Raw genomic sequence first — 24,440 nt, forward strand, 5'->3', positions numbered from 1 at the left:
AAAAGCTCTATAAATGATCATCATGTTCTCAGAGGGAGGAGTACACATGGGACTCAAGTCTACTTGGAAGTATTAGGTGACTACATTGATACCTATCACCTCCTATAGACTTATGAGAGAGTGATATTAGCAACAAAATTTTCTTACATAATAGTCGAGTTTATAATTTGAAGAAGAATTTCATTAGTCGTGAAACATTTTCAGTTGTACAAATATCTTGCCACTTTGTAGTGCTACTCATAAAGTTGTTTTCATGACCTTTCTCCAAATTCAGAGTGCCCATTTCATCTGATGCAGTTGAAATATTTTTTTAGCAAAATGGGTGGTGCAATTGGAACGGTATGATTGGAATGGAGTGCACATTTGACATGTCAGATGTCAAATGTGCAAAAAGGGTGGTGCGATTAGAGCAGTATGGTTGGAATGGAGTATCGTTTTAACATTTCAGATGTCTTACATTGCACTGAATAGCTTGCAAAGTTTGCATTACTAGTGGTTTAGTTTTCTCTCGAGCATACAAGAAACAAGAGTGCATTGGGCACAAATAATCAAGGAAGACAAGATCTTAATCTCAAGAATTATAACCCTGTCTAATGATGAGAAGATTACATTTGCACTGGAAGAAGGGCTTCAATGAGCACAAGTTTGTGTGATTGTTTGAAGATGAAGCCCGAAAATATCTAGTGATTTGCAATGGTGGAATGCTCCTTGGCTTCTCTTATCAATCATGTCGGAGTAAATCTTCAAGCGCACATGGAGACTCAGCAAGGTGATAATCCAATTGCAAATGAAAATGAGAAGAGCAATAGGAAATTGCATAGCTAACTTTGCCATGAAGTTGATTCTATCTTGGATGAGAGCAATAATGATGTAGTAAATGTATGACCAGTCAGAAGAAATCGTTGCAAGAACAAGTCCCATCTTTGAAGTGGTGGATGCGATATGAGTCTGCTAAAACTATCTCTCTTCTTTCTATCCTACTAATTACCTTAACAGCATCATGGCAATCTGTACAAACTCGAAGATTCTTAAATACCCGAAGGGTTGTACCTTTGGGGGTGTTGATAAGCCCAAAAGCTATAGCCAATTTCTCACAGTGTGCAGTTGAAACATCCTCCTCGTACACATCGAACACTGACCCTCCTGGCCTCATGCGTGGCACATAAGCAGCCTTCTCCAACTGCACGCTAAGCCTTTCAAGCTTTGTGTGGATAGCATGCAGTTGAGCATGGCTTTTATCTCCAACAAGAAAAGTATGCACCTTATTATTAATCTCAATGACGGCCTTCCCTGGCTTTTTCCAAGCTTCTCTGCTTATTCTCAGCTCTTCGATTTCTTCTGCATCCTCCCACATACAAGCTTGGGCATATGTTTGTGACATAAGCACATACCCTGCAGCACTTTTGTACTCCATTGCAGTGAGATGATCAAAGCAACGCCTTCCTAGGCTCACTTTGCAATATGTGCGGCAATGAGTGAGCAGACATATCAAACCAACGATGTTTCTTCCGAAGGGCACAATCTCAAGAAGATCTTCTGCCTCTTCCAAGCATCCTGAACGGCCAAGAAGGTCAATTAAGCAGTTGAAATGATCAAGTTCTGGAGTTATTCCATAGTTTGTTTCCATTGACTTGAATAGAAAACAACCTTCATCCACAACACCCACATGGCTGCATGCACAAAGGATGGACACAAATGTAGCTGCATCTGGTTTCACACCTTGCAGTTGCATGACTTGAAAGTGCTGCATGGCTAACTTATAATCGCTATGATGCGCCAGTGCCGCGATCATAGCACTCCAAGCTGAAACCCTTAGCTTTGGCAGTCTGTCAAAGACCAAATGTGCATCTTCAAGGCTCCCACATTTGGCATACATGTTGATGAGCGACTTGTAAACCAGTTCATCTGACTCAAGATCATTTTCTATAAGAAGCGCATGGATCAGCTTGCCCTCACCTGGAGCTACAACTGCCGAACATGCTTTCAGAACACCAATGTATGTGACATGGTCTGGCTTCATTTCCTCCTGTTGCATCTGCTGGAAAAGTAGGATAGCTTCCTCACTCTGACCACTCTCTACGTAGGCCATGATCATTGCATTCCATGTCACCAAATCTTGCTTTGGCGAATTCACAAACACACTGGCTGCATCCTTCAAACTCCCACAATTAGCATACATGTCAATAAGAGCATTCACAACATACACATTGCCCAAGCATCCTATGTCATTCATTTTACTATGTAAGCACTTGCCCTGGTCTAGGGACCGTGAGTTGGAGCATGCTTTCAAGAGGAAGACAAAAGTGACATGATTGGGTTTTACACCCTCCTCTTCCATTCGCTTGAAAAATGAAAGAGCCACCTGATGCTGCCCGTGCTCAACAAATCCTGCTATCATTGAAGTCCATGTAACGACATCTTGATGTGGCAAATCCTTGAACACCTTGTGTGCATCATCCAGGATCCCACATTTGGCATACATATTGATGAGAGAGTTTCCAACTATTGTTTGAGATGCACAACCATGTTCCATGGCTTGAGCATGAATGAGCCTCCCCTCCTGTAGAGCTAGGATACTAGAACAAGCTTTAAGGACACATGTGAATGTGTATTCATTAGGCTCCCTGCCAGCAAGTCGCATCTCCATGAACAGTTGGATAGCCTCATGATTATGTTCGTATCGTGCATATCCAGCAATGAGTGTACTCCATGTCACCACATCTCTTTGTGGCATTCTCTCAAATGCCCAATATGCATCCTCAAGGTACCCACAGTTGACATACATGTCAACAAGAGAGTTACCAACAACAGTATCTGGTTCAGGACTCCTCACAATGATGTGTGCATGAATCAGTCTACCTTCTTCTATGGCTGCTACACTAGCGCACGCTTTTAAGATGCTACTAAAGGTATCATCATCTGGATCTACACCAATTTGCTTCATTTGCTCAAAAAATTGAATAGCTTCACGACCATGCCCATGCTGTGCATAGCCTGTTATCAATGTATTACATGTCACACTGTCTGGCCTGATGCCTTCCTGCTGCATTTGATGAAAAAGGCATAGAGCCTCCTGACATCTCCCCTGATGAGCATAGCCTGTGATCATGGCATTCCATGTCACTACATTTCGAACAGGCCATTCATCAAATACTCTGCGAGCACTCTCAATGCTCCCACACTTCACATACATGTCAACAAGGCTGCACCCAACGATGACATCCTGCTTACAACCCCTGCTCACAAAACAATTATGAAACATTATTCCCTTATCTAGGTCAGCTACGCTGGAACATGCTTTCAAGATGCTAACAATCATTGCATTGTCAAACTCCACACCCTTTATTTGCATGTCCTTAAAAAGTTCAAAAGCCACTTCTGCATGCCCATGCTGGACCAGTCCCGTAATCATGGCATTCCATGTCACATTGTCTGGCTCCATGCCTTCTTGTTGCATTTGTTGAAAAAGGTAAAAAGCCTCCCGACTGTACCCATGCATGCCATAGCCTGTTATCAAAACATTCCAGATCACCAAGCTGCGCTTATGCATCCTGTTGAACACAATCTCTGCACATTCCAGATCCCCACATTTGGCATACATGTCAATGAGAGTGCTCCCAACAAACAAATCAGACTCGAGACCAGACCGAATTGTTTGTGCATGGATGGACTTGCCCTGTGAAATTGCCTCCATACTGGTGCACGCTTTGAAACTGCAGACCAGTGTGACTGGGTTTGGTTCCATGCCCTGCTCTTGCATTTGTTGAAAAAGTTGAAGAACCCTTCCATAATGGCATTGCTGAAGATAGCCTGCAATGATGGCATTCCATGTGACCACATCTCTTGTAAACAATCTGTCAAATACTATGCACCCATTCTCAAGGCTTCCACACTTGGCATACATATCAATAAGTGAGTTACCAACAAACACAGTCTGCTCAAATCCACTCTCAACTGCATCCGCATGGATTAGCTCACCCTGTGGGAGGGCTTCTGCCCTGGCACATGCTTGAAAAACTGCAACAAAAAGATACCCATCGGCTTTCACACTGGTCTGTTTCATCTGCCGATACAACACTATAGCCTGCTCACTTTCTCCAAGTCTGGCATGTGCTGAAATTATTGCAGTCCACATAAAGATATCTGGCTTAGAAACTCCTTCAAAAACTAAGTTTGCATCCACCAAACTCCCACACAAAGCATACACACGGATCAATTTTCTTGTTATAGAGACACTTGACTTGCAGTCACTATTATTGATAAGGCAGTGCACTTCTCTGCTTGCAGCCAAGTTCTGCTTCTTTATGCATCCCTCCAAGAGAAAATGAAAGGTGGCAGTGGAGATAGAAAACCCATGCTTTTGCATGCAACCTGCCACCCATATGGCCTCATGTAAACGCCCATCCTCACATAATTTCCTCAAATCTTCACAAGTCCCTGAAGCCCCAGTAAAACCATCGCCCCTTGGCTCCCTGCATGAAGAGCTCATTCATTACATTCAATAAGTTGTTGATGCAATCTATGTGAAATCCAAATCATTTAAATTGAAAAATCTGAGTAGCACAGGTGATAGCATGACAAAACAGTTTTTGGAGAGTACCATGCTCTTGCCCCTTCAAAAGGCCATGCTCCACTCTCTTTTAAGAGAGCTAGCTCAGCGCTTATCCAGGGTGGATTCAACAACCCATCAATCCACAACTTGTCTTTGGTTGCATTATGGACAAAATCTGGAGATCGAATATTTGTCTGTAACAGCAGCACACAACAAAGTTAACGGTCACCAAAGAGTGTTGCATTAGCATAACCACAATAGCTTATACTTGTATTCGAAAGGAATGTGTTAGGTGGACATAAGCGTTTAAACAAAGGCATAACAAGCCTAGAACCATACAACATGCTTATTGTAACATAGAAAATAAACAAGTTACAGCTGTTTCAGCAGCATAACCACACTCCCTTTCCCCACATAGCCAACGTAGGCACCTCTTGAGAGTGCATGCTTTTTGAAGTAAACAACTACATAGCCCTAGCCGGTATATTTCAACAGCCATACTGACATCACATGTGACAATGATGGAGTCTCTTGATTTTAAAAAACCCTATAAAGAGAGTGCTAACACCATCAAAGCACATGTTTGCCAAAGCAAAGGAAGATCTAGCTATGGCAGTTTGCATACCTCAATCTAAACATCTTGGCCAATGGCAATCAAAGGCGAGTCGCAGATACAAGCATTCACCTTGCTGAACCTGTGATCCCACCACTGCGATGGATCTTGAAAGAACTTCTGCCACAGTTCCTCGCTGGTGCTGCCCAATGCATTTCCTACACAGAAAACCCACGTCGGCAGTGGCATCATATATCAATGATTGCTCTGTCCTCTTATCACATGAAAGCACAGAAGTGGGAAATGGCGGGTGTAACAACATGTTGATGTTTGAGCTTCCACTCTCATACTTTTTCTAGCCATCTGATGGAAAAGTGTCATCTCTATCCTTGCATGCACGTGTGCACATAAACACACACACACACACACACACACACACACACATGCCCCCGCATACATATGTACATATATACACACACCACACACATATACATATATATGTACATACATGTGTGTATATGTACACACACACACACACACACACACACACACACACACACACACACACACACACATATATATATATATATATATATATATATATATATGTATGTTTATGTATGCAGCATGTCTGTGCGCACACGTGTGTGTGTTTGTGTGTGTGTGTGTGTGTGTGTGTGTGTGTAAGAGAGAGAGAGAGAGAGAGAAAAAAATTTGCTCATCCATTGCCCCCTCAAAGCCACGAGGATAAAGTGTGTATTTCTACTGTCAGTTCGGATGAGAGGCCTATGGCCATGGTCAGATGTGGGATGAGAGGGGGCAAGTGGAAACCCTTAACATGCTTCGTGCAGCAGTCCTCAGCCTGGTAAGATTGCCCATCCAGAGCCCTTTGGCAGCCATGGTGGGCATGTGGAACATGTGCAACCCCCTTCCAAAATCCGCCCATTGCAATGATAGGCATTTGAAGTGGGCCAAGATTAAGTGCAACAAAGGCTTACCTGCATTTTGGGTGTGGTCCAGCTCTGGTTGGATGGCTTTGGAAGCCAGGAAGGTATCTTTGATGAGGGCCGAGCGGGTGCGGCCACCTTGGCGGGCAGCTCTTCCATGGCGAGGCGTCTGGTTGTTGCCAGTGACGGCCAGTGCATTATCGCACCGGAAGCTGCGTGCAGGCGAGATCCCGTAGAGGCTACTGCTATCAGAACTCATGGGGCCGGCGAGAGAATGCAAACCAGAGTCGGAGGGTTCAAAGGGGGTTTTATGCCTGACATCAAAAAGGGGGTTTTATTCCTAGCCTACAATGAGTGAAAAAAGAAAATCATTTAAGGCCCGTTACACATCGCCATACCCCTGCCTACCCATGCTGATGTGGTGGGGGTATCCACCGCCCATAATTCATGGGCAAGCAATCTCCCCTGCCCAATCCACCGTTTAACGTTTAGCTCTCAAAAGTCCATCTTCCATGGCCCTTACTCTTGCACATTTCAATGCTTTAAGCATTGCCATTGAACGTTCTTGGGAAGGCTGGTTATACATGTTTGTCATCCTTCATCGCTCAACATGGTTACCTACACATAAACATAGAGTCACACTAATTGAGTTCATGTTGACAAGAATGCCATATAACACCCAAGAATGAGAAAAGTATGGGTAATATATGCAAGCGCACTACTTGAACTTTAAGTCAAGTCAAGCTATACTTCTGCAACCTTGTTACCATTGCACACAAAAGAAGAACACCTTATGCACTATTGTGCCCTTTGGAGTTCCTAGCCTCAAAGCTCCCAACACACTCACCAAGGTTTTATCTTCTACCCAAATAGTGGGTGGTCACGCATGGAAAGGGTAACTTTGGTGATGTATGTTACAGTATGAAGATCTCAAATTGTTTAATATTCAAGCTCATTTCACTATCTTATTGGAGGAATATAGGGTTTTAAATGCGCTTTCTTGTAACTTTTTGGATCGAAGGGTAACTTTGGTGATGTATGTTACACTATGAAGATCTCAAATTGTTTAATATTCAAGCTCATTTCACTATCTTATTGGAGGAATATAGGGTTTTAAATGCGCTTTCTTGTAACTTTTTGGATCGAAGGTTGTCACAATATGACTAGGAATTTGCTCAATGAAAGGGGGAAACAGTCTCTCTACTTACCTGTCTTTTAATTATTCCATTGAATTAAATCAACTTCAATGCTACCATTTGAGATGTGTAGATGCTTCTTCTACATACTTTATATATATGGATGCTCACACACTTTGGGTGGGAAGAGTGTGAAGGTTGTGTTGCACATCTTCTTACTTTGAAGTGAGACCTACAGTGTTGAGGCATTGATTAGAATCTTCTTATGGAAATGAGGTTGCAAACCATTTAAGTGAGTATTGAGAAGTATGAGAAGTGAATACATGTAAGTGCAAGGCCTCTAGATCATATTTACCACCTTGCCTCCACATGACTACAAGACATGTCCCATACAATCCTTGGCAACCATCACGGATCTTGGAAATCTTATATTGTCCTCGTTGGGTAGACCACATCCAAATTCACACATTGTTGTGCAATGCTTAATAATGTGCACATCCACTTACTTGTAAGTCATACAGGTCATGTGTCTTTTTAACAAACCCACTTTTACGAGATTTTCAAGTCACTCTCCAATAGCCACTTGCTGACCTTTGTGTTCAAGTCACTCTCCAATAGCCACTTGCTGACCTTTGTGTTCAAGTCACTCTCCAATAGCCACTTGCTAACCTTTGTGTTCAAGTCACTCTCCAACAGCCACTTGCCAACCTTTGTGTTACACTTTGCATAGCCCATAGAGTATTGTGTTGAGAATGCAAGGACAACGGATCATGGATGATGGGTAACTTTATGATACAGCTTGATGTGACATGATAGGAGAGTCAGCAACCAAAACACCATCATGAGGCATTTATAGATGCCAGTGGTGTTGGGTAGATATGCATTGCATGTAGGAGCAATAAATTACCACCACATGGCCAGTGTGTGATTGCATATGAATAGGTGTGTGAGCACATGTGAATGCAGGCTTATAGTCAAGTGTGTAATTTCATGTGAGTAGGTGTGTAAGCACATGTGAATGCAAGCTTGTAGTAGTCAAGTGTGCTTAGGAAAAAAATAGGATCTGGAAGATAGATGAAAAATGATTTTGATTTTGGAATTAATTAGAAGAGATATACACAACACTAATAGAAGTGAAGAAAAGCTTTATTGCATGCCCCATTGTGCTCTCCACATATTTGCTAAGTGATTGGTGTCTTAGTTAAGCTTCATTAAGTGGATATTTATTGATAGCCAAGCTACTATGGAAGTTGAAATTTCCTTTTTCAAGTTATTGATCCTATCCCTATTAGCTAGCCCATGCTAAATATAACATAGTTCCCTCCTAAGAGCTCACCTCCATATAGATAAAGCCAATTGGATAAACCCCTACACGCTATTCCCAAAGTATTAGTCCTCAAACAATCTCTTGAATGAGTATCTTATTTGAACCATGCTTGATTCCTCAATGATCACTCAGGTTCTCAGGTTCTTAAAACCTATTAAAAGCATGCAACAATATAAATAATCATGGAGTCTCTATTTAGAAACCTTTTTGTTCTATTACCTTAAGTAGATTCTAGATACACACCTATTACGCATGAAGGCCCTTGCAACCAACACAAATGACCCAAGCTTTTCATTTTATAAGGTTGGGTGCTTTGTCATGTCAATAGCCCCCTAATTAATATGGGTTGCTTAATAAGTCATAAAACAAGTTTATATTTTATGTGTTGTAAAGTGATTATTTGTGGCAACTCAAATCGCTTAGAAATAACCCAAACAAGTTTATTTTTTGTGTTGTAAAGTGATTGTTTGTGGCAACTCAAATCACTTAGAAATAACCAAATTTGGGAGTTGATAAGCCATTGTTGATACTAAAGTTGCAAAACTATTGTGCTAATTTTTTTAGTCACGCAGTAAAACCTATAGTGTGAGTCTTTAGCCCATATAATTTGCCATCACTTGAGAACGCGTCATGGAAAGATAGTACGAAGCCATGGGAGTTCTTTCGAACAAATCCTATATCTAACTAAACCAAACTCTTAATATCTACTAAAACCCATGGAATAGATTCACATGTTACATTGCCATTGACCTCCAAGGCCCACATTCTCCTTCTTATGTTTACGACTTCGCAGTCTTGTCTTGCAGATATAATGTCAAACTTTGTTGTCCTACTTCCACAATTGTTTCGCCATATTCTTGAAAACACACATAGGATACAAGGGATACATAATCAATGATTTCCAATATTCCATGTGTGGAAGATTGATAGATTTGCCTTCATTGCCCTCTTTAATCCTCATTATGCTCTTTTGGTGTTAAATTTATCCCATTCCATACATTCCACTTGTCAAGCAAATGCGTGAAAGTTATCTAGCATGGATTTTTTTCTAAAGCTCCATCTTTCCATCAAAGAAGTGTCTAGTGCTATGCCAAACAGGATGTTCCATTCGAGAAAACTTTCTATGGCCATAGTAAACCAATTTTTTAGGATTATGGCTCCAATATGTGTTGAAGATGTCACCACACATAGGACATACATGCAAGCCTTTTGTAGAAAATCCTTTGTTCATGAACAATATATAATGTAAATACATATAGTGTCAATATAGAGACAACATCATATCAATATGCATTTAATCAAAGGGTTTGTAAATACTTAACCTAAAGGATAGGCATGGATTGTCTATGTTACAATCCCACAAATGTGAAGTTTTTGATACTATCCCAAGACAAGTATCACATTTCCACACCTCACCAAACCTCATCAACCTCTTATATTAATGGCTCTATGTATACATTTACTTGACGTGGCCCTATGGAAGGAGGATGTGAGTTACAAGAGTTGAAGCTTCTCCACCTTGTTTTCATCAAACAATCCTACCTCATTTTACTTAATATGGCCCTATGGAAGAAAGATACAAGTTACAAGAGTTAAAGCTTCCCCACCTCATTTTTATAAACAATCATAAAAGTTTTATAATATTTGTTCCAAAGAGAAATGTACCATGTTAGTCCCTAGTGCAATGAGCAAGAGCACGATTGAAAGTAGTGAGAGAACTGTTCCATGTTAGTCCCTACTACTGCGATGAGCAAGAGTACGACCGAGAGTAGTGACAGATATGAAGGCAAGATACCTAGAATCATACATGAGCATGAGATCTCCTTCTTAGAAGTGTTGATGATGTAATTGGTTATCATGCCAAGCCTTTCTCCTTCTTAGAAGTGTTGATGATGTAACTGGTTATCATGCCAAGCCTTTCTCCTTCTTTGTTTTGCCTCAATTACCTAGTTTCCCCAACCTATAGCTTCTCCAAGGAGTTAAGTCTATGATGGATTATGTCAATGAAATTAAAGTTATGGACTTGTGCATTGTAAAATATTCAAACAACATGATTTCTTGCATCCTAAAAAGGGTGTGTGCTAAGTGGAGGCTTTGTAAGCTATCTTGTATGTCCATAACACTCCAAATAATGATTGATCCCATTGACTAGCATGCTCAATGTAAGATTTAAGAAGTGCATTGGCCTTGGCTAACACCTTGTTTATGCTTTTCTACCTATCCATTGGCCCTTGTATAGTATCCACAAGACTTCCTGGAAATATCTTCTACCTCGAGACAAGTTCAATGATGAATTCATTTATACAGTTTTGTGGATAGTATCCACACAAGACTTCCCCATAACTATCTTCTACCTAGATAGAAGTTCAATGATGAATTCATTTATACAGTCTTGTGGATAGTATCCACAAGACCTCCCCAGAACTATCTTCTACCTAGATAGAAGTTCAATGATGACTTCTTGGGAACTATCTTCTACCTATATAGAAGTTCAATGATGACTTCTTGGGAACTATCTTCTACCTAGATAGAAATTCAATGATGACTTCATTTATAAAGTGCTTTCCTCGATCACTTACTAATTCCACAGAACACCGAAACCTCGTGAAGATGTTTTTTGTAGAGAAATTTGGCCACTATAGTGATGAGGTGTTCTCTTGTTGTTTTTTTGCTTCAACCCATTTGGTGGCATAGTCAATGTCTTGGGATGTATTGGACTAATGAAATCTATGTCCCACCTCTCAAAAGGTTGCGAGATTGGTGGAGTAGGTAAGAGAGGTGCAAAATGCAACTTCGTGGGCTTAGGTCCTCCTCTTTGACACACATCACGTTGCATGACATGTTGTTTGGAGTCCTTGAACACGACTTGCTTGAAGTAGTCTCCTTGCAATAGGTAGGAGAGCTGCAAAATGCAACTTTGTGGGCTTAGGTCCTCCTCTTTGACACACATCACGTTGCATGACATGTTGTTTGGAGTCCTTGAACATGACTTGCTTGAAGTAGTCTCCTTGCAGTAGTAGTGACCTATCTTGATCCATGTCTCGAGTCTTCATAAGCTTCACAAAACTAAATTTTTAACTACGACACATCTTCTTATAATTTTATCCTTGCCTAACCTATATAATTTCCCTCCTATGAGCTGAAATGGTCTACACTTAACAAAAGGAGACACTACTTAGCTAGGAACTTGCCTTTGGACAATAACAAAGCAATGTCTTTATGGAACACCATCCACTTTAAAAAGTACACTATTAGGTAGCCCATCACATACTCCTTGGGTCACTAGGAAGAAGCACTTAAAAGGATTCAAGCGAAGACCACAAGGGTTGCACTTGGCAAAGATAAGCATGAGCTGTCTCAAGTGTTCTGAGAAGGCTTGCATCCTGTTCATACCATTCATCCCATTAAAATTTAAGAAATCATGTTGGATATCTTGGTGATGATCCTTTGAAATGTTGCAAGTGCATTGCATGCATAGAGATAGGCCGAAAGGCTTCTTGTTATATAGAGATATATAGAGATATATACACCCCATTATGTGATAAAGGTGTTAAGACAATGAGAATCATGCTAAGCTTAGTGATAATCACATATTAGCCATATGCTTGAGGAGACTCATTGTAATCAAGAAAATTCATAATGTTAATTGCACACTAATGAGTGATAGAAAAGATAGGAACACTCAACACCTTGTATTTGCAATATGTTATAAACCATACAATGAAAGGATTCTAATATAGATAACCTCTAGTCCAATCTCCTTTACACATCATCATGCCATGTGGCAATCCCTTTTCCACATTCTTTTATACGGCTCTCACCATTCACACAATATCTTATGTGGCATTCTTATCGTTCCACAACTCTCAAGATAATATCTTGCACCTCTAAGGTGCATTCACAAGAGCTTTAGTTTCCATTTCACATTTCAACACCTCTCCTAAATGTAAAATTAGATGTGAGAACCAAGCATCTCTCCAACCAATTCGACCAACTCCAACAATTTAGCATTTCTAATCTCAACACTCCCCCTCAATGCAAATTGGAGTGTTTAACAAGTGTGTGTGCGTATGTCTAACCAACCTAGACACCTCAAGTCCGTTTCGAGCACCAATTTGCTCAAGTGGAGCTAGGCAAGTGCCTTTTGGACACCCATGTGCCTGAGAAAAGGAACCAACCATACAGTGTATTGCCCATACGTGCATAACTCATACATCCGTTTTGAGCTCCCCAGGCTCGCGCAAGGTACCCTCATAATTTCCAGCGAGAAAAAATACAATCCTTTTTATGCATCAAGGCAAGGGCAGGGCACTCGTCCAATGTGGTCAAAATCCACGAATTTTGTGAAGCCGATATCCGCCTGATTTTTTCAGGGCTAAGGAGAGATAAAAAATATGTTGTAGCCATGTTTGGTAGTGATGTGTGTGAACACACTAGGACTAATCGCGGAGCACTTTTTCCCTCTTTAGGAGGTTTTTCCCCCCATGCTAGTATACACCCATCTTGGGATATACTTATCATCTTTGTACATCACACATTCATTATCTATCTATCATCTCATTGTGTGCTTCCTTGAGCTTCTCCATGTGTGTGTGTGTGCATTCCTACAACCCTATTTTCAACATTTGGTATCTCATCAACTGCATCATCCACATTTGCCTCATCAATAAGCTGATCTATGGGCTAAGAAGCATGCTAATTTGTAACCTGTGTTGGTTGATTTTCAGCATTCCTTTGATTACCCAAATGCTCTACATCAATGAGTGCTGCATTTGAACAATGGAAGGAGAGTGTTGAATATGTCCTGTGAACATACATTTTGCCATTTTTTATAGGAAAGTAAGGGCTAAATTGCATCTTCCACAAATACAACATCTCTACTCACAAGAGCTTACTTGATAGCAGGATAATAGAGACGATAATCCTTACTTTTTGAGCTATATCCCACAAAACTACATTTAGTAACCTTATCATCAAGTTTGCTTTGAATTTGCTCAAGCACAAGTGCATAAGCAAGATAACCAAAAATGTGTAAATGAGCTACAAAGGGCTTTTTTCCATTCTAAGCTTCAAAATGTGTAATTGTATGCAAAGCCTTTGTAGGACACTTGTTCAAAACATATGTTGCACACATGACTGCTGCTAGCTAGAAACCATGAGGTAACTCCTGAATTTTGACCATATAATGTGCCATCTCTCCATGAGAGACCTGCTTTTGCATTCAACTACATTTTGCTGAGGTGTATAGGGTAGTACATTGCTGTTTTATCCCATGATCAACCATGTATGCAAGCATGAAACTCCTTAGACATATACTCCCCCCCTCAATCAGTATGTAGGGTACTAATCTTACTTGTAGAAACATTTTTAACCATAACACCAAAGTGCTTAAAGCACAAAAAACCTCTGATTTCTATTTCAATGGATATACCCAAGTATGTCTAGAATAATCACTAATGAATGTGACAAAATAGAGGTAGCCTCCAATAGATGGTGTCCTCATAGGGCCACATACATCACTGTTTATAAGCTGCAATTTTTGGTGGATAGCTCTAACTAAACCATCTTTGGGAAATGATGCCTGTTGCATTTTTCCAAGAGTTTAGCCCTCACAAACATGTTTGGTAGGGGCTTCAAGATGTGGCAACTCAGACACCATGTCATGCTTATACAAACGCAGCAAACTACCAAAGTTCAAATGAACAAAGCATGCATGCCATAGCTTAGTGTATCACCCATTACCTTTGTGGTAGAAACTATAAATACAACATGCTTTTTGTCTTTCATATGCATCTCGCTAAAGACCATGAGATAAAGTACCAGAAGAAACAATTGTATTACCATCACTACAATCATGAACAATACATCTGTTATCCACAAATTGAACCACTAAGCCAGCCTTAATGATAGAGAGACAGATAACAAGTTCTTCTTGATTTCTCGTACATATAATATATCTGAAAGCAATATTTATTTCACCATTTCCAACAACGAGAACAATTTTACCAACTCCTTTTACATGATATAAGGAGTTGTTTGCACATGTTATAGTATTTCCCTGTGGAGCAGATTCAAGTGATAGAACAAACTATGATGAGAAGTAATGTGCTTAATTACTAGCACCACTGTCAAAATACCAAATATGTACATTTGTAGTAGCCATGCATACATCCTTATGCAAAGGGTCAAAATTGCACTGCATTATGAAAGCTCAATCATCATGTGCATAGTTTGCAAATTCCTTGTTTTCTACATTGGATGCTGATGCATCAGCTTACAGCCGTATGTGAGTCTTTCTTTTTTCTCCTTCTCCAGCTGTTTCATGTACTCATTAATGTAGTGACCAGGTTTCTTGCAATAGTTACACTTGCCCTTTGTCTTTGGCTTATCGCCTTCCTTATGCAAGCTTACGCGAGGACTCTGATTTTGGCTTGTAACTACCTTGAGGAAAGGATTTACTTTTGCGTTTTTCTTGATTAGCAGCAGCAAAAGCCCGACCTCTTGTATGTAGATACATCTCTTTTTCTCGGGTTACTCTTCTTACAAGAGCATAGAAACCACTCAAACTTCAAGGCATTTAGATTGCCTTTCATCATAATTCTAATGGGTAGAAGCAAAACCTTGATACGAGTCTGGCAACGCAATCAAGACAGTAGGCACCAATGAACTATCAGGATATACTTCATCAACACTAGCCAACTGCTCCTTAAAATCCTTGATTTTGGTAAGGAAACTGTCAATGGAGTCTCCCTCATCCATATGCTCTGACTTTAATTACTTGCAAATATAAGCAACAAATGCTTCATTACGTACCTAGTATAATGACACAAGTGCATCCCAAGCATGTTTAATAGTCCTACATGCCCAAATGTGAGGAATGATACTCCTCTTGTATGACAAAGCAAGCAACGCATGTGCTTGTGCATCTCTTCCATCCCACTTTGTTTGTTCCTACATAGGAGGCATGCTATGTTGTGGTAATGCACCATGTGAAACTGAGTCAGTGTCTTCAAATGTGCCTTCTTCATCATGTTTATTAGAGGAACCAGGATGTTTCTCAGTACCAATCATAACATTCCATAGCCCTTTAGCTACCAATACATGCCGTATCATATAAGACCATAACGGGTAATTGGTCTTGTTAAGCTTATCCTCAGTGCGATAACATCTGAAATATATCACTATCTACCATTTTTTATAATACCTAAGAAAGTAATCACACAACTTGTAAGTGCTTAGTGCTACTTTGATGCAACCAATGTGGCTAATAATAAGGCTATTAACAATGGAGACTTGCAAAGGTGTATGAAAGAAATGCAGAGTAAAGTGTACAAATTTTGCTTGTAAGACATAGAGAAGACAAGATTTAACATGGTGAGTGTCAATTGATGTTGTCTACACACCCATCTGTACAGATCTAATAATACTACTTGAGAATCCGATGAAGAACAGTGCAAATTCGGTCCTCGGGAAGATGTTTGTAGAAAACCAAAAAATCACACGAACGGCCCCCAGAACACGCCTGGAATAAAAATCTGACCAAAAAACTTCAATACAAAGTCCTCTTTTTCTCGTGAGGGCTCCTTGATCCGATTCAAGAAGACAAGTGACTTGTGGTGAAGGGTAGGCAATAGCACAAGGGCGAGGAGCGTATGCTCCCTTCTTGAATGGAGTTTTGCATGAGGAGGTCTATATATGTCAGCCTTGTGGTTTTTTTCAAAAAATTCAGGAATCAAAAGTATGCAGATTAAAGAAAGCTTTATATGGTCTTAAGCAATCTCCTAGAGTATGGTACGAAAAGATACATGCATACTTGGTTGCACAAGGTTTTTGCAATAAGCCCAACTAATAGTTACCTCTATATTAAGAGGACTAAGGGTGTTTTATTGGTCATTGTGTTATACATTGATGACATGTTGCTCACACGCCCTAATGATGATCATATTTCAGCTTTTTAGCTGATTTAGAGAAGTCTTTTGAGATGTACAATCTTGGACCATTGCACTATTATTTGGGCATTGGGTTTTGGTAGCGTAATGATGGCATTATTATGATGCAGAGAAAATACATAGATAAATTGTTGAAGAGGTTTAATCTTGAAGATTATAAACCTGGCTACACCTATGGAGCCGACTTTATGACTAAGTCTTGAAGATACAGGTGATCTTGTTAATGGTGGCTTATATCAAGAAGCTGTTGGATGCCTTATCGTTTTGTGTAACACTAGGCTTAACATTCATTTAGTATGTGGTCTCAATATTGAGCAAATTTATGCATAGCCTAGGCATAAAGCATTAGTAGTGTGTCAAACGGGTGTTCTGCCGTTACCTAGAGGGCATTAAGCACTTTGGGTTATTTTATTCTAAGGGGGGTAAATCACAGCTACATGCATTTATAGACTCAGACTGGGCTGGATGCTATGATACACGAGTGTCCCCAAGTTATGATGCTGATTTAAGACCAAATAGATTGAACCCATCTATACCAAATCCAAGTTATAAGTGATGTGGCTCGTCCTTAATTAATGGCCACTCCTCTTCTATGTGTTGCCATGCTGGGGTGAATTCATTGGAACCCTCATCGTGCCATTGGTGGAGAGATTATATGCATGCCATGTCATAAGTTTGACAATAGAGTTGCACAGAAACATGTTACAAAGCTATCACCTCTTCTCTCTCTTCACCCTCTTCACCCTATGTAAACAAGCTCTCTTTTCCCTTCACAAGCAAGAAAACCCTCTCTCCATAAGCATTACAAAAGAAAGCTTAAGGTAATCTCAAGAAAAACAAAATGATCATATTTTTTATTTAGGGTTTGAGAGCTACTTCAATGTGCTTGCTCTATCTCTTTTCTTTATGTTGTCCTCTTCTTTTTTTTAAAAAAAATTTTATGGCTAGGTTAAGGTAAGTGCCCACATCTTTGGCAAAGAGGCTTAGATCTTAGGTTTCTCCAAACTCTCTCAACCGCCCGGCAAGCTTTTAATAAGCATAAGAGGTAAGCCCTTGACTTGAATCTTTGCTATTTTTACACCTTTGGGCAGTAGGTGCTAGAGATTTATTCTTTACTTGTGTTTTTTTTTTTTTGCCTTAATGCACAAGCCTATACATAAGCTTTATACTCATAAAGCATGCATGCATAAAGCTTATGTATAGGTTTATGCATTAAGCTTATGTATAGGTTTGTGCATTAAGCTTATGCATAGAGCTTATGCATAAGCTCTATGTATGCATGTATGCATAAAGCTTATGCATAGAGCTTGTGCATTATGCTTATGCATAAGCTCAATGCATAGAGCTTATGCATGTGCTTAATGCGTAAGCCTATGAATAAGCTCTATGCATAGAGCTCACATGAGCTTAATGAAGAGCTCTATGCACAAGCTCTATACATAAGCTCTATGCATAGAACTCATAAGCTCTATGTATGAGCTTAATGCATAAGCTCTGTACATAGCATTATGCATTATGTATGAGCTTAATGCATAAGCTCTATGCATAGATCTTAATGCATGCATAAGCTTATAAGCTTATAGATAGAGCTTAATGCATTAAGCTCTCTTTATGCATAGAGCTTAATGCATGAAGGCTTATGCATAAGTCTATGTATAAAGACTAATGCATAATCCCAATGGTATTAATTTATATAAATGTGGCCACCACCAGAGAATGATCTAGCATACAGAGGAGCATCCTCGAGTACACCTTGTATACCAAAGGACGACACAGATTTATGTAGTGTCTATGAGGCATAAGCTGGGGGCGGATTGAATTCTAAGTACAGGATCAAGCTATTGAGCCACTCGGGTGTATCCCCCGCCTTCTATATGCCAGAGACTTCATCTTTCCCCCCATAATCATCAATTTCCATGCATCCCACGAACTTTCCCTACCCCTGTCACTTCCACTTGCCTACCCTCCTTCAATGGTGACACTACAAGAGAGGAGCTTGGGGCAGGAAACACACAACCCCCTATATATATATATATATATATAGTATTAAACATACTATATATATATATATATATATATACATTTTGGGTAGAGATATTACTCATCACAGAGGGGGTGGTGGTCATGGCCATTGGAGTACTCACAGCTTCGTCTCATGCGTGTTGTTGTCTTAGTTGCTGCCACCAACATGAGACCGGAAAGGCTAGCACCATAGTGGTGCACGTGGGCAGCATGCCTCTGCGCGCGCCTCCCGGCCCCGCCCAGTGGGCGCTCTCGTCCGCCGACCGCCTCCTCTTTCCGGGCCCCCTTCAGCACTTCTACACCATCCTCCAGCCCAGCCCGGGCGAGGCTCCGGTAAAGCAACTTCTCTTGTGCTTTTTTCTACTTAGCGATGGGCATTCTTGCGTGAGGCTAATTGCAATTAATGAAAATCTATGAGGTTAGAGAAGCTCAGATTTCTGTGGATGTTGGGTCTTGCAGTGCACGGTGTTTGACTTCCAGCCTCAAAACCCAGAGGATCTTTACACTGCTTTCACAGCCCTATCAGGAGGCGTTATACCTGGTAATTCATGGCTATCGTGTTTATCATCATTTGTGCATGAGTACTTAAGGCCAAAGACATCTTAAGAGAAGCAGCAGGTGATGTGATGCATGCTGCTTAGAGCATCCATTTAGCAAGGTCTGTCAGTGTTGAATCCAAACCACTAGTTTGCAAGGATGATACATTTCCATTAGGCTCTGTCCCATTCACATGAACTAGCTGGCAGCACTGAGCAGTCCTCCCCATAGCTTCTGCCTGGATGGGTCTGAATCCAGCCTGAGTGACAAAACCTTTAGGTGGTACTCCATTGCAGGTTTGAGGGCTTTCTGAACTTGAGATGGCTGCAACAAGTTTTTAGCTTCACAGTACTTACTTTATGAGTTTTTCTTCCATTTAGATTTTATGGTGTAGGCCATTTACTCAGGCTTTTTACAGGGGTCGTTTTGGAGAGGAAAATATTGCGCCTACCTGCTAGAAGATGCTGGAAGGTTGGTGTGACCAAAGGTGGCATAGATATGCAGGATGCAGCTGATTTCAATAGAGAGTGGGACACTAGATTGCAACTATGGAAACATGACTGCCACCATCATACCAACGGTATGTGTGCAATCTGATGTATGTGGTCTATGATGTGTAACATGATTGTAGCCGTCATGCCGAAGGTATGTGCAAGGTGATGTGCATGATCTTTGATTAGGTCTAAGAAAGTTTTTTTTGCTGTCCCTCTTGTCCAGCCTTTGTGGAGTTTCTCACAGGTGAGAAAGAAATTCTGCAGAAGTTGAAGAACATTGCAAGCAGCTAAGCTTTATGGGGCTTAAAGCAGTGCACTGGCCGTGCGAAGTGAGCTTTGCATATCTCGCATATATAACAACCCCTTCCGCCCCCTTTTCTTCCTCCTCCTCCTCCTTTTCAGTGTGACCAAAGGTGGTATAAATATGGAGGATGCAGAGGATTTCAATAGACAGTGGGAAACTAGATTGCAACTATGGAAACATGACTGCCACCATCATGGTAAGTGTGTAATATGATGTATGTGCTCTATGATGAACATGATTGTAGCCATTTTACACATTGTACCGTGATTGTAACCATCACGCCAATGGTCTGTCCCAGTTGATGTTTTTATCTTTGATGAGGTCAAAGATAGATTTTATTGATGTGCTTCTTGTCCAGCCTCTGTGGAGTTCCTCACAGATGAGAGAAATTCTGCAGAAGTTGAAGAACCTTGCAAGCAGCTATAAGCTTTATGGGACTTAGGGCAGTGCAATGGTCCTGCTAACTAAGCTTTTTTATAACTCCCCTGGAACTCCCTCCCATCCTCCCTCCCTTAAAAAAAAAAAAACAAAACTTGCCTCCTAAAGATTGTATCTTCTAATGCCTGAAAAAGTTGAGCCCCATTATCCCTTGCACAAGAACACTGCAGGAGACTCTCAACTCCACGCAAGCTTTAAAGACACAAATCTGCTGTTTGAAGCAACTGCCACCAGCATTATTAACATAGAACCCAAATTTTGTTATTCCCTTGATAGTCTCCTTGGGCTTACGATATCCATAACTTTTTGTGGGCTGGCTGACTTTAGTTGGTAGGATGCCGTGGTGGTAGATGCCTCCTCTACTCAACCTACATGCACGCTAGAATCGAACTTATAGGTTTCATGAATGCTTTGAGATTATCGGCCAGTGGTGTTTAGTGCCATAACCAAGCTATTGTACTTTTGTGGAAGAACTCGGATGCACCTCCAGCGGACTAGTTTCTCACTAATCTTTGTAATTCCCATAGGAGCCATTTGTTTGTGTATAGCATTGCTTTTTGAAATGTCCCTTCTTGCCACAATAATGGCATTCCAAGTCCTTTTGGAGATAATGGCACAAAGTGCATGAGCATAGCACCTCTTACATGTTCAAAGATGTGTAGCATCTGGTGGAAACACTTCCCACTGTTGTTTTGGAATCAAGGGTTCTCATTGGTTCTGCATCCGTCTCCAAAACAATATCTAAAATACATACGAGAGATTCGTTTGTTTTTTCTCGTCTATGGATAAAGCTGCTCTTTTGAAAAGATTAGACAAAGTTTAATTTTCTCATGGAAACTCTTGTAAAGAATGCCAAGCTAGACTTTATTATAGAAGCAACAAGAATGGTGGAGGACTTTGCTAAAGCTTTTTCTAAGGAAACCTCTCAATCAAAGAATTTTCATCCTTCTATCTCTAAGAGAACTTTCGCTCCATTTGGAAATCAGGAGATGCTCAAGTCTAAGCAAAGTAAAAGCAGAGGATCCAACTAGGGTTCTCAGAGTATAGGTCCATGAGAGATGAGTCTCGAATATTAGATGGGTCAATGCAAATAACTCTAGAGGGAGAGAGGATGTTTTCGGTGCCAATAACTTGGACATATCATGAGTGAACATCTCAATGCACCAGACTTGGTTCATCCTACTTAAGGTATCATAGGACCTCGCTTTGAACGACCAACTACTTCAGTGCAAAGTAATCAAGGATCCTTATTCAAGAACTTGGAAAATTAGAGAAAGAACTTTCAAACCCAGTCTACTATGTCTAAAGCCATCTGATGAGTCCACCTCTTATGGAGTTGGTACTGTCATAGTGGTTGTGTCTACTGAGCTACTTCTTGATTAAAGGGTAGTATGGACGACGTCCTCTCCTCCACCTGATGAGGTTGCACTACAATTCGTGTTCACTTTCTGGTGTTACTTTAATATCTAGATTTGCATTTGTCTTACATAGTACCACTTCTTAAGAGTTATTTGAGAATCCATAGTTTTTCTTGGGTATAGTCAAAGATCCATCTTGTTGAGTGGATTTTGCTTTTGGCTTGCTCTTTATATCTAGTACTTTGGGTGTCTCCTTGTCATCTTCGTGAGGCACTGGGAGAAGGACTGCGTTAGGGACGCTTGTTTGGATTTCTTGGGTTAATTTGTTGTTTTTATTTTCACATTTGTATGGGGGCCGACAAAGATGGCATAAATGGGAGGATATTACTATTATATATCTTTCATTGATGACCACACAAGGAAGGTGTGGATGTACTTCATGAAAGAGAAAAGTGAAGTGTTTACTCACTTTCAGAATTTCAAAATGTTGGTTGAGAAACAAATAGGTTTGCGGATTAAGTGCTTGAGGTCAAATGGAGGGGGAGAATGTTTCGCCAAATGAGTGCATTGCATATATAAAAAGCATATATGAAAAAGCATGGAATTCAATGGTAATTTACATGCAGATATACTCCGCAGCAAAATGGTGTTGCTAAGAGGAAGAATATGCACATTGCAAAAGTTGCTCGTGCATTAATGGCGGAGAAGAGCATGCCTTATCATTATTGGATTGAAGCAGTTGTGACATCAGTTTACAACAACAGTGGAGAAAAAGTGTACCATGTGTTTAGCAGAAGGGGATGCCACATGCATATCCTAATTAGGTTGCTTATGGACATCATCCTCAGTAGTAGTTGTCTAAAAGACAAAGTGATTAGGTAGCATTTTGGATTTGTTAACAAGGGAGTATCAAGCGGACATGATTGTGGTCAGTGTGGACAGTACATATATGACTTTATTGTGAGAGAAACAAGGGGGGAGAGTTCTTATGTGCACGAACACTTCTCTAATCTAAACACAAGTGCAGATTTTTGTGTAATGTGTAGGCTTTAATAACCACAAATTATACACAAGATTATACTCAACAAAGTGTGCAAACACCATTCTCGAAGTGAAACAACAAGGACAAAAAATGAATTCTTGAAGTAGGCTCCTATAATTTACGCTGAATTATGGACAGCAACTACAAAAAGTACTAATCACAAAAAATGGTAAAGTACAAGTGTATTGGGAGTACTTAGGCAAATACCCTTACGCATCACCTGGATGCTAGTATACCTTGTATGGAAAGCAATTCACAACTCCTTCTTAGGTGGTCAGCTTGCCTTCTGAAGAGTGCATCTTGTAATGCTTGAAAAAGCTGAGCCCCTTTATCCCTTGTAGGCCTATAAGTTGCTCTGTGAACTGTTCTCAACCTGTTCAAGCATATTCCACGAGGCTCTCAACTCCAGGCAAGCTTTGGTGGTGTAAAGAAACAGACACAAATCTGCTGCTTGAAGCAACTACCACCAGCATTATTAACATAGAACCCAAAATTTATTATTCCCTTGATAGTCTCCTTAGGCTTCCAACACTTTTTTACAATATCCATAACTTTTTGTGGGTTGGTTGACTTCAGTCCTACCTCCTTTGGTAGGATGCCTCCTCCACTTAATCTACATGCACGCCCAAATCTAATTTGTAGGTTTCATGAATGCTTCCAGATTATTGGCCAGTGGTGTTTAGTCCCATAACCAAGCTATTGTATTTTTATGCAAGAACTCGGATTCACCTCCAGCGGGCTAGTTTCTCATTGATCTTTGTAATCCCCATAATAGCCATTTGATTGTGTAGATTTTTGATCCGTGTGATAAGTAGCTTCTCCTTCAGCAAACTTCGTAGCAACAGCTTCTTCAAGTTCTAAATCTTGGTTTCTGTGTCTTATATCGATTCCTTAGTATATCCAGGTCTATGATGCCTAAGTAATGTGTTGAAAGCTTATGGTGGTGACAATGGCACAAAGTGCATCATCATTGCATCTCTTACATGTTCTAAGAAGTGTAGCATCTTGTGGAAGTGTGATTGTGCTATTGTTTTGGGATCGAGGATTTCCATTGGTTCTGCATATGTTTCCAAAACAATTTCTAAAATACATTTGTGAGATTTGTCTGCTTTTTCTCGTCTATGGATAAAGCTGCTCTTTTGAAAAGATTAACCAAAAAGCTTAATCCTCTCATGGAAACTCTTGTAAAGAATGCCAAGCTAGACTTTATTATTACAGAAGCAACAAGAATAGTAGATAAAGCCTTAAGGAAACTTCTCAGTCAAAGAATTTTCATCGTCTCGTCTCTAAGAGAACTTTTGCTCCATTTGGAAATCAGGAGATGGCCAAGTCTAAGCAAAGCAAAAGCAGAGGATCCAATTAGGGTTCTTAGAGTACAGGTCCACGGAGGGATGAGTCCCGAATATTAGATGGGTCATTGTAACAACTTTGGAGGGAGAGAAGATGTTTTCGGTGCCAACAACTTGGAGATATCATGAGCGAACATCTCAATGCACAAGTCTTGATCCATCCTACTCAAGGTACCATAGGATCTTGCTTTGAAAGACCGAAGGAGCAATCAAGGATCTTTGCTCAAGAACTGGGAAAATTAGAGAAGGAACTTCCAAATTCGGTCGGCTATGTCTAAAGCCATCTGATGAGTCCACCTCTTATGGAGTTGGTACTGTCATAGTGGTTGTGTCTCCTACTGGGCTCATTCTTGGTTAAAGGATAGTCTGGACGGAGTCCTCTCCTCCACCTGGTGAGGTTGTTCCTCAAACACCACAAGTCGTGTTTAGTTT

At 40.4% G+C, this 24,440-nt stretch overlaps 2 protein-coding genes across 3 annotated transcripts; one reads left to right on the forward strand and one right to left on the reverse strand.

Annotated features, from left to right (window-relative positions):
- Positions 1 to 545: 545 nt before the first annotated feature.
- On the reverse strand, positions 546 to 6,403 carry LOC147627782 (pentatricopeptide repeat-containing protein At3g26782, mitochondrial-like). 2 transcript variants are annotated; one of them, XM_086814743.1, is made up of 4 exons: positions 6,104 to 6,403; positions 5,178 to 5,323; positions 4,601 to 4,746; positions 546 to 4,472 (listed from the first exon to the last, which is right to left on the reverse strand). In XM_086814743.1, the coding sequence occupies exon 4, from the start codon at positions 4,364 to 4,366 to the stop codon at positions 890 to 892; it is 3,477 nt and encodes a 1,158-aa protein (XP_086670869.1). In that variant the 5' UTR covers positions 4,367 to 4,472; positions 4,601 to 4,746; positions 5,178 to 5,323; positions 6,104 to 6,403; the 3' UTR covers positions 546 to 889. The 2 variants fall into 2 exon arrangements, with proteins under 2 accessions (XP_086670869.1, XP_086670868.1); XM_086814742.1 differs by having other exon boundaries at positions 5,238 to 5,323; positions 6,104 to 6,362.
- Positions 6,404 to 18,571: 12,168 nt separating this feature from the next.
- On the forward strand, positions 18,572 to 20,536 carry LOC147627783 (PTB domain engulfment adapter). The gene is made up of 4 exons (XM_086815128.1): positions 18,572 to 18,819; positions 18,946 to 19,027; positions 19,442 to 19,603; positions 19,741 to 20,536. The coding sequence occupies exons 1-4, from the start codon at positions 18,589 to 18,591 to the stop codon at positions 19,806 to 19,808; spliced, it is 543 nt and encodes a 180-aa protein (XP_086671254.1). The 5' UTR covers positions 18,572 to 18,588; the 3' UTR covers positions 19,809 to 20,536.
- The last annotated feature ends 3,904 nt before the right edge of the window (positions 20,537 to 24,440 follow it).

The sequence above is a fragment of the Cibotium barometz genome, chromosome 20 (genome assembly GCF_041138505.1).
Source record: "Cibotium barometz isolate CiBa-2024 chromosome 20, ASM4113850v1, whole genome shotgun sequence".
Classification (NCBI taxonomy): domain Eukaryota; kingdom Viridiplantae; phylum Streptophyta; class Polypodiopsida; order Cyatheales; family Cibotiaceae; genus Cibotium; species Cibotium barometz.

What these genes read in the sequence shown, in the direction of transcription:
- LOC147627783 (XM_086815128.1), top strand. Translation starts at nt 18,589, where the DNA reads ATGGCCATTGGAGTACTCACAGCTTCGTCTCATGCGTGTTGTTGTCTT. An exon ending in ATCAGGAGGCGTTATACCTG is followed by an intron (nt 19,028 to 19,441) that starts GTAATTCATGGC and finishes GGCTTTTTACAG; the next exon opens with GGGTCGTTTTGGAGAGGAAA. An exon ending in CTGCCACCATCATACCAACG is followed by an intron (nt 19,604 to 19,740) that starts GTATGTGTGCAA and finishes CCTCTTGTCCAG; the next exon opens with CCTTTGTGGAGTTTCTCACA.
- LOC147627782 (XM_086814742.1), bottom strand. Translation starts at nt 6,311, where the DNA reads ATGAGTTCTGATAGCAGTAGCCTCTACGGGATCTCGCCTGCACGCAGC. An exon ending in GGGATCACAGGTTCAGCAAG is followed by an intron (nt 4,747 to 5,237) that starts GTGAATGCTTGT and finishes CTGCTGTTACAG; the next exon opens with ACAAATATTCGATCTCCAGA. An exon ending in TTTGAAGGGGCAAGAGCATG is followed by an intron (nt 4,473 to 4,600) that starts GTACTCTCCAAA and finishes CTCTTCATGCAG; the next exon opens with GGAGCCAAGGGGCGATGGTT.